The sequence below is a fragment of the Apium graveolens genome, chromosome 3, assembly GCF_009905375.1.
Source record: "Apium graveolens cultivar Ventura chromosome 3, ASM990537v1, whole genome shotgun sequence".
NCBI lineage: Eukaryota > Viridiplantae > Streptophyta > Magnoliopsida > Apiales > Apiaceae > Apium > Apium graveolens.
The window spans coordinates 88,069,542-88,084,079 of NC_133649.1; the positions used below are offsets into that span (position 1 = coordinate 88,069,542).

A 14,538-nucleotide genomic window follows, 5' to 3' on the forward strand; every position below is an offset into this window, starting at 1 on the left:
TATAACTAACATGCAGAGATTTAAGAAACAGTCTTAATTCACAAATATCATCAGTATCAAAAGTAAGGGTAGTCTGAGGTACCTTTAATTCAGCATTTTCAGCCTCAGTATCAGCATTTGCCATGAGAACATAATTGACCCCATCATCTGAATCTGATGAATCATCCTATTTTTTCTTCTTTGAGATCAAGGCTTGTTTCTTCTCAGTTTTGGGTTTTCTGCAGTCAGTTGCAAAGTGTCCAATTCCATCACAGTTGTAGCATCTTTCCTTCGACTTTTCAAGTTTTCCAGACTTTGATTCCTTCTGGTTAGTTCTTCTCCTTTTATTCCTCTTATCATAGTTTGAGGAACTGGAACCTTTTATGGAAAATCTTCTTCCTTTCTTGAAGTTCTTGTAGACCATCTTCTTGAAACTTTTAACCAATAGAGCATCCATTTGTTCCATGTCTTCATTGTTGTCGTGATCACTGTCAGTATCTGATTCAATATCAGTATTTGAGTCATCATCGCAGTTTGATGATCCAGTATCTGACTTTGTAATCATAGCTTTTCCTTTGGAATAGTCTTTTCTCCTAGCTTTCTCTTTGGGCTTCTCTTCAACTTTGAGTGCAACTAGTCTAGACTTGGATCCTTTTCTCTTGCTTCTTTGCTCCATCTCTAGTTCATGAGTTTTCAGTATTTCATAGATCTCATGTATAGGTGTTTCGCCAAGTTGATAGTTATCCCTTATTGATGTGACCTTAAAGTCCCACTTTTCAGGAAGTGCAAGAAGAAACTTCAAGTTTGAGTCCTCTAAATCATATTCCTTGTCGACAAGAGACAGGTCATTCAATAGCTTCTGAAATATGTCATAGATCTCAGTTAAGGACTCATTATCTCTTGAGCCAAAGTGCTCATATTCTTGAGTAAGTACTGCCCTCATGTTCTTCTTGATAGCAGTTGTGCCTTGACATTTTACTTCCAAAGCATCCCATATCTCTTTTGATGTTTTACATTCAATAACCCTATTGGACATAATATTATCAAGACTGATGTGCAAGATGTGTCTGACTTTTGCATCCTTCATAATAGATGAAAGATCTTGAGGAGAGTAGTCCTTCCTTTCTTTGATAACCATCTTTTTTGGTTCTCCTGCAACAGGAACAACTACCTTCATTGGTTTATAAGGACCATCATAAATCCTGCTTAGATATTCAGGATCTGTGGCTTCCAAGCACATGGCCATCCTGACTTTCCAGATTGGATATTCATGTATTTTCAAGATTGGCACCTTGATGGCTTCATACCTACTCATATTGCTGCTAATTTGTGATGTGGTTGGGGGTGGTGGTTGTGGATTCTGTGGTACTTCTTTGTCTGCCATTAAAGATTGATTTTCAGATCTTAAATTATTTGTATGTTAACGGCATCCTCTGATACCAATTGTTAGGTCTGTAATCAACTATAGAGGGGGGTGAATATAGTTTATGCAAATAATTCGACAAAGCTTCAACCAATAATTTTTATATTAACAGATAAAAAGTGATTACAAACGTACTCTCTCAAAAGGATGAACAAGTATCCTTGAGAGCTGCTAGGTTATACGAATGATATAATAATGTTCACAGTGCCTATAGCATGAACCTAATATGTGCTTTATATATAGCACTGTTACACAATCAATAAGGAATCATATTCAATTACAATAAGGAAACCTATTACATATCCATGTATGATTGCTTCTGAGATAAAGTCATTCATCGCCTTAAATTCCTACTTTCCTTTTCCTCCTTGAATATCTACTGAAGTGACAACTCCTGATGATATCATCTGCTGATCATCAAGTACTGATATAAGTACTAATGACGTCACTCTTCAGTAAATACTGATATAAGTCCTTATAAGAATTTCTGATAGTTTCTGTGCAGATATCATCAATTATATCTAACAGGTGAGAATCTACTTTAAAGATGGCACATTCAACTTACTCAACAAAGAATTAATTAAAAAATACTCAACAGTAGAGCTTGAAATAGTAATCAGTTTGATGAATAGAAATGATGCTTTTACCAGGGTGAGGAAGGCTGAATTAGCTGAAAGGTTGAAAGAGAGAGATGAAAGGCCTGCTAGAGAAAAGGCTGAAAGGGAAGCAAATGAAATGAAGTATGCTAAGGAAATTAAAATATTTGAGCAAAGGTCAAATGAGCTAAAAGTTAAAGGGTTGAGTAGAGTTTCTCCTGATGGTGTATTTCTGAATGTCAAGACTCATAAATTATCAAGGTACATGATAAAATATCTTGACAGTTACTCACTATGTGAATGACTCAAACTGGTGAAAGCACTGAGAAGGACTGAAATTATTGAATAACTTGAATGTGTTGTCAAACTCAAGGATTTGATTAGAGAATAAATAGAATATGAGAAATTTAGATGATTCTGTAATTTCAATTCTGAATGTAACTACAAGAATGTATAAAGCTTGTACATTGTCAATCTGGAAGTCTTACTTGGGGTTAGTCTTGTTATCAGACATGATTTTGTGACAAGTAATTTTCTCATAAATTATGGGAGATTATTGTGCAAGACATGCATGTACGTAACAAGATTAAGTCACTCTAACAAATCTAAAAAATAGTTGTTCCTACAATGAGAAATATATATGGGTTGCACTTCATATCTAATATATGGGATGGTCAGACAGTCACACCTGCGATTGCAATGAGAAATAGCTTCTTGGTATGCTCAGAGTGGGTTGATGCAAGGAAGCGTCTTCTCAAGATGTCTGATAATTAGCTGAATGAAGGGAAAGACACACACAAACCAGGTAACAAATGGCAACCCCCGGTTTCGAATGCATATAAAATCAACGTTGATGTGTATGTGTATACAGGTGTTCAATTTTTCTCAATAGGGATGGTGTTGAGAGACCAACAAGGCATCTTCTTGGCAGGAAGGACACGTTGTTTTTCTGGCGAACTCCCAGTGTTTGAGGTATACAGCTATAGGTGTTCGTGAAGCTCTATCATGGATTAAGGATTTGAGGATGCAAGACAAGGATATAAAAGTGGAAACAGGTTCTCAACTTGCGGTTACGGCTATACAAAATAATCAAGCAAATATGCTCGAGGTTGGAGAAGTTATTGATTGCTCTAAAATCCAGATTCATGGCTTGAATAGAGTATCTCCTGTTTTTATCAGAAAAAATGCTAACAAGATAGCACATCAAGTAGGTAGGATCCTTTGTGTAGTAAATTCCCGTAATTTATTCACTCTCTTTTGATACGATTTTTTAATGAAATTTCCTTTTGGTTTCAAAAAATAAAAAAAGATTTGCTCCCCTTTTAAAATTTGTGGTCAGCTAAAAATTGAAGTTTTGGAGTTTTTTTGCATTTTGCTATCTTCAACTTATCATATTTTACGGACCCCTGTATTTGTTGTTTAGCAACATGTATATCAAAGTTGTTTGCGCATGATCAAGTCCTGAAAACATCATTATAGGATAATAAAGAATTATCATTTTACCTAAAACTCCAAGTCAGTCTCGTATAAGTACTCAAGAATATGTGGTGCCCCCAACATTATACATTAGGCGTAATAATCCATGGCAGATCTGTGCCTAGAATGTATAAGCCTAAAAGCTTTGAACTCTGAAAAAATTTACTTAACTTGCAATGTTAGAAAGGTTTTGTTGGACCATCTAGTTTTTTAATTTATCGAGTCTAACATACCGATTTCTTGTAAAAAAAACTTCGTACACCAGTTTGGCTCTGATATGATATAATGATCCGTTACTCCTATATTTTGTATAGAAAAATGCTATAGTATCCAAATTGGATACCAAAATTATTCCCAAATATTACGTGATATTCCCTAATTGATTATGATACAATGGGACCTCACATATTCACGACACATCATTAGGGGAATTTCTTTTTTACACATTTAAGAAAAACTACCGGAACTTTTAAATATAGTTAATACATCCATTATAAATAAGCTGATATCTGAAAGTCATGTAGATTAGAATTTAGATGCCACTCTACACAAATTTGAGCCAAAAGGGTACCTAGAAACTGAGTTCAAGGCATAGTTCTGCATACATGTAAAAAAACTACCTGCACTGCCGCTGTTGCTAGCTATACTAATTCAACTTAGTAAAAACAAATCGGGGGATCATCAATTTTCTTCCATCTACAAAGATTACCAACCTCTAATTTATCTACTACCCCCAGCCTGAACTTCCTGATTTTGGAACATCTTTACTAGTACCAGAACCTGCATTTCCACCACCCCAGCCGCTATTGCTGCCACTACCCCAACCACTTCCATTGCCACCCCCATCATCACTGCCACCACCTTTACCCTTATCAGTTCCCCAACCACCACTGCCACCACCGCCTTTATCATCTCCCCTGCCATTTCCAGTAGTTCCTCCCCAGCTGCTATTGCTGCCACTGCCTCCACCACTACTTGTATCCTTATCAGCTCCCCAACCTCCACTGCCACCACCATTTTCAGTAGCTCCCAAGCTGCTATTGCTGCCGCTGCCCCAACCACTGCCTCCACCACCACCTTTACCCTCATCAGTAGCTCCCCAGATGCTATTGCTGCCACTGCCTCCACCACTACCTTTACCCTTATCAGCTCCCCAGCCTCCACGGCCACCAACACCTTTGTCCCCTCCACCGCCAGTTCCAGTAGCTCCCAAGCTGCTATTGCTGCCGCTGCCCCAACCACTGCCTCCACCACCACCTTTACCCTCATCAGTAGCTCCCCAGATGCTATTGCTGCCACTGCCTCCACCACTACCTTTATCCTTATCAGCTCCCCAGCCTCCACTGCCACCACCACCTTTGTCCCCTCCACCACCAGTTCCAGTAGCTCCCCAGCTGCTATTGCTCACACTACCCCAACCACTACCTCCACCACTCTCATTACCCATGGTACCTCCACTTTCAACATCATGACTGCCACCTGTACCTCCCCAACTTCTACCACCACCTCCCCTACCTCTATAGCCACCACCACCTCTCCTACCTCCCCAACTGCTACCTCCACTTTCATCGTCTGCCCCCCAACCACGACCTCTACCATCACGTCCCCTGCCTCGACCTCTACCATCACGTCCCCTGCCTCTACCACTGCCTCCACTATCCATACCTCCAAAACCGCCACCGCTATTACCTCCATAACCACCATTATCAGCACCACTTGCTCCCCAACCACTGGTAGTACCACCACTACCTGCACCACCTCCCCCCCATCCACCACTGTCCCTACCACCACCGCCACTTGCTCCCCAACCACTGGTAGTACCACCACTTGCTCCACTACCAGTGTCACCACCGCTTCCTCCCCAGCTACCAGCAGTGCCACCAGTATCACCACCACTTTTCCCCCAACCACCAGAAGTTCCACCACTACCGTCACCATTTCCTCCCCAAGCACCGGTAGCACCACCACTTCCTCCCCAAGAACCAGTAGCACCACCACTGCCACCACTTCCTCCCCAACCACCAGCAGTATCACCGCCACTTCCTCCCCAAGAACCAGTAGCACCACCACTTCCTCCACTACTGCCGGTTCCTCCCCAAGCACCATCAGTAACACCACCAGTTCCTCCACTGCCGCCGGTTCCTCCCCAAGCACCAGCAGTAGCGCCACCACTTACTCCACTCCCGCCACTTCCTCCCCAACCACCAGCAGTATCACCACCACTTCCACCTCCACGAGCATCGCCCCCACTTACTCCCCAACCACCAGCAGTATCACCCCCACTTCCTCCCCAACCACCACCACTTCCGCCACCACTATCATTGCCACTGGTTCCACCCCAGCCACCACTACTTCCACCACTACCAGTAGTAGCATCATCTCCACCGCCATTTCCTCCCCAGCCACCAGTATCACCACCACCGTAACTCTGAATCCCACTATCCAAGTCTTTTTTGTTGCTGCTTCGACCATTACCTCTTCCGCTACCATCATAAGATCCCCTACCACGTCCCCGACCACTTCCCCGTCCACCATTTGGCCTAGGAATACCACTTGGATGTCCATCCTGACTGCCACCATTTCTCAAGTCACCTCTGCCTGCATTATATCAAGTACAGTATGCATCAGACAACACAAAAACTGAATTGAAAAAAACAAAAAAGAATACTTAAGAGTTGGAATAAAAACCACTATATGTTAAATGATTAGACTTGTACCAAGTACTACCATATCTAACGCACAACAGCTGGAGAAATCACACGATACATAGTCTGAATGAGAGTAAACAATTTTGAACTTGGCATTATAAATTGAAATTGGCAGGGAAAAAAAAAGTCTTAGCATTAATGGACCATCAACCTTCCTCAAACCTCTTAACTTTAGATAATTACATTACTACATTACAGTATCACAATATGTATTCAGAATTACCTGCTCTAGACCCCGGAGTGAAGGTTTGGTCTTGGTCTGAAGACTGGCCTCCCCAACCATCACCACTGTTACTAGAATCATTCCAGCCACCAGATTGCCCCTCCGTTGCAGCACTTCCCATTGGAACCATTGCAGCAACAGATCGAATTGACTGTGCCGACTTTTGTGGATCATCAATATGTCTCTGGAAATATGCAACGAGCCGATCAATGTCCCCGAACATTTTCCTGCGAAATTTAAATCCAGTTGGGTACACACCAACATATTCGTGATGCGGATTTGAACTCCTTATATACGTCAGAATACATGTTCCAGGGTGTTCATGAGATATGCCAAAGCAATAAACAATTCTCATTGGATTCTCGGCTTTCTCAATCCTTAAAAGCTCATCAACTTCTGCTTTAGTCCCCCTCTTGAATTTGCGGTAGTTAAGCATCACTTTCAGCTGAACGACTAATGGATCAACATAACGATCAATAACCTACATTCAGAGTATAAATTTCTAAGATGAAGATGCAATTCATTTCCTGCCAAAGGATAGCTAGTCAATCACTTTCTAGCAATACAAGGGCAAGGATGGGCCTAAAAGCAAATATAATCTGACTACTAAGCTTTTATAGGTAAATATTACAATTAAACAATCAAGTACATCAAGAATATCATTCAAATACTCAGTTCCCCCAAATCTAATTCTGGTTTATCTGACAGCAACTTTGCATATCCCTGACCTAATTTAATACAAATCAAGCTTAATCTCACTACTTAATCCTACTTGAATGATATGAGCTGACTATCTATAGTACACTTATCATTCGTCACATAAAATCACGTGCATGTTTTCACCTTGGAAGTTGTGCCAATCTTGGGGAACGTGCCTCATCACTTTGAAAGGTGAATCCCAGAATCACTAGGTATTGCCTAATACTCTAGGGACCAGTTTCTAATATTTTTCAAAAAAAACGTAGCTGCAGAAGGTATTTAACAATATAGAATGTCAAATCCACATTGAAAAAAGTTCACATAAATAGATATTATACAACTTTGAATCAAAACAAGAATCAGGTAGTGACAAATACAATTGCACTGCCCCGTAATTACTTATATATGTTCAAATGTGCAAGGAAGTTATACAATATTCTAAATTAGAAGTTCTATAAAATTTCACAGTAGCATGCATGTCTACAGTCTTACGAATACAGATGAATAGATGATACAGAAAAACATTTTACATGAGAGAAAAAGACGCAGCAAAATAATTGCTAACAAGGTATGAAGATACACTAACCTCATCTAGATCCTCAAATGTGTCATCTCCGATTTTTAAAGTTTTGCCAATACGGAGCAAGCTTGCTATGTCCTTGTGTTCCTTTCCACCTTCAAGTATGTCCTTGTGAGCATAAATTCCTTTGTAGACTTTTAATGTCAAAGTCAAAAAGGAGGGTCCACGAGAACTCGGGCGTACAACACTCTCACCGATATCCTTATCAGCCAAAAACTACATAAACACAATATACGCTTCAAATAAGAAAACAGAATTGGGAAAAGCTAATATACATAATACAGTAACATAATTGACACATCCTTACAGAAGCTTGTACATACAAAGCAACAAGGAACAGGTAACAAACAAGATTCGTGCTTTTGAGTTTACAAATATCAGTTGTTAATTACATACTAAATCCACCAATAAAGAAAACTTGTACATCCAACGTCCAAAAAACACTTAAATTGCACATAGTAGGTGCTTGTAAAACTATTTTGGTTGCTTTCACACAAGCATCTTCGTGGTAATCTAGAGCTTTATTAGTGATCAAAATACTTTCAATTATTAAAATAGAGTGGCAAAGTTAACTGCAAATTCAATCATTCATGTCATGTAATTTATGAAAAGCATGCCTGAAAAAAAGAAATCCGTCTTTACATATTCATTTTGCAGTGGACTCAAAGTTAGTTACGAATACCTGGACTGCCTCATCAGCTGTAACATTCTGAAAGCGAGGATGAACTATCATTCGTGGCTTAAAATGCTTTCTTCCAAACTCCTGCTTGCGCACTTTGTCTTGATCCACTGGTAAACTGCTACGATCCTCGTGATAGTATGGGTCAAGACTTTGGTGATTCTCATATTGGTTGTTCCTCATTTCACTTTCCTTGCAACTTAAGAATATCTGGTACCTGTTCTTCAAAATCGATTTGATTTTGCAGGTTATGATATCACCTTCATTCAACTTTTCAGTTAAATCAGGCAACTCCTTCCAATCGTCTGCATAATCTTCCTTGGCAAGTAAACCTACCATCCCAGAGTCGAGAACACATATAGCTTTCTGGGGTAGCACCCTGCGAATTGTTGCCTGCACAGTTCTTCCCTCAGCAAGACTATCTTCGGTCTCCCCTGATATCATGCAGAATTCCTCATCTTGGCTTGGCTCTGCATATGGCTTTCGCCAATCTTGAAATCCATGAATTAACTCCAACCTTATTAAATTTAGGGTTTGAATTTTATTCTCTGACCGCTTTGATTTAGCATATTCATGCACCTCGAGGGACTTCAACAGGTGTGGTTTTTCTCTGACATGCTCAATTGCCATCTGCAACACTTCATCATCATCATCAATTGTTTCATCTTGAATATCTTCGAGATATACATCTTTTGCAAGTTCTTGCGCAAGACCGTAAGATTCTGGATGAATTCTCGTATCATCCAACAGATCAATAAATTGATTACTAGAAGCAGCCATTCCATTTCTCCGGACTCGTAAGAAACCAACTGAATTGATAAAAACCCTCTTACCAATACCATGTTCTGTCAACAAGTCTTTCCTTGTAAAAATAGCTCCACTTCTTACTAGAGACCTCATCAAAGATACTGCCTTTCTGGGACCAAGCCCTGAGATAAACTGCATGGTAGAAAATAACCATTCATGGGTTAATGCCAAATTAATGTCAAGCCCGACTTGATTAGTTACGTCTACCATGATCTGTTCAATCATCCCAAACTTCTCATCAGAAATTAGAAATTCATCCAAAGGACTAAGCTTCCAAGATAATATTTCTTTCCCTGGTCCACACAGTGTTGCAACCATTGCTAGTGGATTTTGAAGATAACGACCTAGAGCCACGGCTCGCTTGACAATGCCTGATAAAAGTAAAAATAATTTAGACAGCTAAAAGACTCCATACGCAATCAATCATACATAATCATAACATCTACCTGGCTGCAAAGGAAGCTGATCTGAAGAGATACGAGAATCCTCATAAAGGTGAGGAAGAGCTTCATCGCCATATAAAACGCTTATACCATCCATTTCTTGGCCTACATCTCTAGGAGTATGCTCCACCATCTTGAAAATAATCTGTCATAAGCAAGAGAAATATATTTAGATCTGCTGTTCTAAATATAAGGCCAAATCTACCAACCAATTGAAAAAGAAACTAAGGATATCACATCTGAAGCTCCAAAATTTTAGACTCTATTGGTCTATCTATTGGGACTATAAAAAGCAAAGTACAGAACTTTATAAGTCTTGAGTGAGAGTTACACATCATAACTCTTTTGGCTGGAATCTTCCCAACAGTAAATAGACAGTAATAAGAAAGCAAGAAAAAAGTACCTCATAAATATCTTCCTTTAAACGTGTACAAGAAAAATTCGCAGCTCCGAGAACGACAACATGTGGTTGATGTTCAGTCATGAACTTCAAAACTCTCTGCTGGTCATTCTTTTTACGCTGTTGATCGTTAACACTTTGACCACGGTTGCAAATGGACCCAGCATACAGAACATCCAACACTTCTCCAGATGAATCCAGCATCACAAATGTAGTTGCAGGCTTTCCCGGACCCCAACAGCAAGCCATAACTCTGGGTGCAGTTTCTTCATCAGAGCTCGGATTCTGTTCCTTCCTCTGATATGGCGCCACACAAACTCTGTCCCACAACAGCTTTCCATATTCCAGAAGTAACCAACTTCTTGCTCTGCCAACCAGCAACAATCTTGCTTCTTTCTCCATTGAAGGTAGGAGGAGATCAAAAAAGGAATCCTGCAGTATCAGCTTCCTCTGTTCATTCCATAATTGAGCAGATTTGCTTACTCCATCACTAAGATAATTCTCATTTGAGTCGCTAATCATTTTGGTTAAGACAGATTCTGGAAGCTTAATTGTAACTTTGATAAGCTTCTGCTCTTCAGCCTTTTGAATTAGAAGCCACTGTGCATCCGTAAATTTTGCAAGAGGCTTTTCCCGTAACCATTTTATTCTAGCATACTGATGAGATGTATTTATAGCGACATTTCCATCTGCAGTTGGACTTGTTGACACTACTGCATTATCCATATAAATGCTCCGCACATGTTTGCGCACATAGGGTTCGCAGCAAATCTCAACAGCTGCCTGAAACATGTTCCCAGAATTCATAAAATAACTTTAGGATGTTTGTGTTTGTGCGTGTGTGTGTGTGTGTGAGAGAGAGAGAGAGGTATGCATAAAAATATATCATTCTCACCATGTGCCGAGCACCTCTAAGAACATTCTGCGGTGTTCCAAACATGGCACATATAAAATTTGAAGCCGCTTCTTCTGGAGTTTCCTTGCTATCCAACAGCTCCTCCATTCTCTACAAGAATATGCCAAACATTTAGTAATTAATAAAACTTGAAGCAATAAACCATTAACGAATAAAAACAAAAAAGAAACCCCACCATTTTCTCCAGAGATAACTGCAGCCCAAATTGCTCCGGGCTATAGCCAAACTTACTGGCTAGCCCCCACAACCCTGCCTTACTGCAACAATTGTACTGTGATTTCCGCTTTGGCCTCTTATACTGCCCATCAATGTCACCAACCTCTCCGGGTGGAAAGTGAATATTAAACTTCAAGTCCACGTCATCAACCTCTCGTTCCGACTCAGCTTCCCTAAGAGACTTAGTGACTGAATCAAACAATTGTCGATTCAAGATGAGCCTGGTTTCATCATCTATGATTCGGGACTCCTCAGCATATCTCTTCTTGTAGTATGACTGTAAAGCACTCTTTCTTTTCTGGAGAAGCAACCATTTCTTATCCAAATCCACAATAGTCCAAAGTACCTGTTAAAGAAACAGGAAAAATTAACAAAAATAGCCAATATCATTAAATATGATGTGACACATAATTTATAACTAAATCCCTGTACCTTGTGCCACATTAATGCTGGTTTTTTGTCACAGCTATTTTGAATCCCGTCAGTTTCAAGCTGCTCTGGATCCTTAAACAGACTCGGGCATTCATCCTTTCTGTACATAGCAATAAAAGAGACCTATAGCAAGATTATGTAACAGATTTGTTAGTGGACATAAAGTTCAAGAAAATAATCAAAACTATTATAGAAGAGATAACTTGCATCTAATTTTTGGATATGGATAAAATCCAAGAATCTCATCACATCTTCTTTGACTATGGGCAGCTCACTAGTTCCAACAATTCTTCCATACAAATGAATCATGTTTCTAAGCTGATTGCAAATCCAAATACTCTCTTCATCTATACTTGATTCAGTTGTTGGTGGAGGCCCAGTAGTATGTTCAAAGATCTATAGTACAAGGAACAGATGTTAACAAAAAAGAAATTGCCAGAAATGACAAAATACAACCAGATACCCAAGTCAATATTTACCTGCAACCTTTCCGGAAAATCTATGTTACGAATAATATCATCCTTCTCTGTCATATACTTCTCTGAGAGAATGGTTGGGTCAAATCCCCCTATATTCCTTAGTTCCTTTCTTCTTCCAGGTGGATCATCAAATCCACTCATCTCTGTCAATCCTTGCTTGCGACGCTTTAATAGATCATCCACATTTCCAAATATTTCATGAGCTTCCTGTAATGCAGCTGAAGACACCCCTGGCCTGGGCTTCTTATTGGTTACCTTCCTTCTAAATGATGAGCAATATGTAAGGAGCAACTTACGAAACAAACATATATACATAGAAGGTTCCATTTAACCAAATATTTACCTCACAGGAGATCCATGCTCATCCAAGTCTTCCTCAACAATAAAGCCAGACATATCATCCTCATCTCCAATTTCTTGATCGTCTTCTTCTAGTTGCTCATCCTCTTCAATGTCTTCAAGTTGTGCTCCTACAGTTGAACATAATGGTAGCAAAATAATCAGCTACGTACACTCACCCTTTTAAAATACTAGTTCTCACAAAGTTTTACCCTTACCATCGCCAAATAAGCTGTGCTGGAGCATCTCCTCGGCCGTTCGCACACCCCTCCCAGAATGATGATCCCTCTGAGCTTTTTTCAAACGCTTAAACTTTTTGCTTTCCTGTGCAATCAAAACATGAACATTTCAAGGATTACGTCAAGGCAACTAAATAAGTGTCAGGAAAAAACAACCCAAAAAATGACTGTCTAAACCCACCTCTGGACGCCGAAAACCCGTGATATTATTATCCTCAAGCAGCTCATAGTCATCTTCATCAAGAACGTAGTTCTTCTGGGATTCCCTGCAATTTCATTACAAAAGGTAATTAGCTTAACAGAAATGCAAATATATACGAGGGCTCACAAGAGATTACTGACTTTTTCTTTCGCTTTTTTTTCTTTTCCCTCTCCTCATCACTGTCTCCGCCTTCTTCCTGTTCTTCATCATCCACTATAAAACCATCATTCTCATATTCATCCTGTCCTGCCTCTAATCAAGATACACAATCATTCAAATAGTTAAATACCATTATATAAGTTCAGAAATATACTTGGTCAACTGATAAAACCTCTAATCAAGATACACAATCATCCAAATTGTCAAAAACCATTAGATAAGTTCAGAAATAGACTAGGTCAAATGATAAAAAATTGTGCAAACACCGCAAAGGATAACACGTCAACACTATACAATAGGAAACCCAAAACTCAAGCAAGCGGTCAATCAATATGAAACAGCATTTTGAGAGCTTAATGGTATGCCAATGAGATGCAAACACACAGTAGTTATCTCTTCAATTCACCGTACAACAAAAACACCCCTCCCTACACACAGAAATCTAAAATTAACCTCCCACGAATCACAAAACGCAGAGACCTTTTCAAACAAATTCCTCAAAGTAAACCATCCTCTAAACAAAAATCACAAAACCACTGAAATCTTAAAACACCTACATCCCATACCCAATAATTATCTGAAAACATCATACAAACCACATGCAAAACAAAATTCATCAAAATAACCCTAACCTCTCCTCATAAACAAACTATTCATCCATAGGAACACAACAACTTTCCGAAAAAAACTAAATTAAAACCTACATTATAAACCCTAACTAAACACTCAAACTTGTACGCAAACCAAAAAATCAGAAAAAATACTCAACCATTCAAAAATCAACAACAAAAAAAGACACACATTCACACACACACATGTACATCAAACAGTAAAAATAAAATAAATTACCGTCTTCATCATCGTCGTCCACGTCAGCTTCTTCTTCGTTATCATACACCTCCATCTCGTCTGTACACAAAAATGCACAACAAAAAAACACAACAAAAATTTTTAAAAAAAATGAAATATATAAAATAAAGAGCATTGAGAGTAGAAATGAGAGTGATAAATTGCAATAAATTACCTTCATCATCGGAGAGCACGGTCGATTTCCCGGCCATTTGACGATGAATTAAAATAAAACCCTAGAAATTAGTAATTGATTTTTGAGAAACCCTTGGCTTCAAAACCCCCCTTTGAATTTTCTCTCACCAGAAATAAAACAAGTGCTCAACACAACATTTGTGAGAGTGAGTGTGTATATATTGAGTGTGTGGAGACTGTAGAGATACAAAAAGTGTGTGTATATATCCGACTAGGACGGTTCGTTGTTTTATTTTTTTGGTACAAACAGGTGCCTGTAAGGGTTTAATTGTGTGTGGGGGAGTCCATGGTAGTACTGGAGGGATCAATAATCCAACGGATCTGATTGTGACACGTGGGTTTTTAAAGCAAAATTGGGGTTTTTACCGGTTTAATACGTTTTGGCAGGGAGGAAAATGAAGCTAAAAGAGAAACGGAACTCCGGACATTGGACACTACTTTAAGTTGGGGTGTACGCGGTAAATGAGGGTGTACGAGTTTCGGATCCGATCGGATTGGT

The 14,538-nt window shown here is 39.4% G+C and overlaps 1 protein-coding gene across 3 annotated transcripts; it reads right to left on the reverse strand.

Annotated features, from left to right (window-relative positions):
• Positions 1–3,948: 3,948 nt before the first annotated feature.
• LOC141712563 (transcription elongation factor SPT6-like) lies at positions 3,949–14,237 on the reverse strand. Of its 3 annotated transcripts, none has more exons than XM_074515551.1 (17): positions 14,020–14,237; positions 13,845–13,904; positions 12,977–13,082; positions 12,816–12,900; positions 12,614–12,719; positions 12,400–12,526; positions 12,057–12,318; positions 11,785–11,973; positions 11,578–11,700; positions 11,105–11,491; positions 10,909–11,019; positions 10,017–10,796; positions 9,617–9,758; positions 8,367–9,541; positions 7,691–7,900; positions 6,406–6,886; positions 3,949–6,072 (listed from the first exon to the last, which is right to left on the reverse strand). In XM_074515551.1, the coding sequence occupies exons 1-17, from the start codon at positions 14,054–14,056 to the stop codon at positions 4,202–4,204; spliced, it is 6,252 nt and encodes a 2,083-aa protein (XP_074371652.1). In that variant the 5' UTR covers positions 14,057–14,237; the 3' UTR covers positions 3,949–4,201. The 3 variants fall into 3 exon arrangements, with proteins under 3 accessions (XP_074371652.1, XP_074371651.1, XP_074371650.1); XM_074515550.1 differs by having other exon boundaries at positions 12,057–12,315; positions 12,977–13,088; XM_074515549.1 differs by having other exon boundaries at positions 12,977–13,088; positions 14,020–14,236.
• Positions 14,238–14,538: the final 301 nt, after the last annotated feature.

Coding starts and splice junctions, on each gene's coding strand:
- LOC141712563 (XM_074515549.1), bottom strand. CDS start 14,056: ATGGCCGGGAAATCGACCGTGCTCTCCGATGATGAAG. Junction 12,720..12,815: donor CGGGTTTTCGGCGTCCAGAG/GTGGGTTTAGAC, acceptor TTGATTGCACAG/GAAAGCAAAAAGTTTAAGCG. Junction 10,797..10,908: donor TTAGAGGTGCTCGGCACATG/GTGAGAATGATA, acceptor AACATGTTTCAG/GCAGCTGTTGAGATTTGCTG.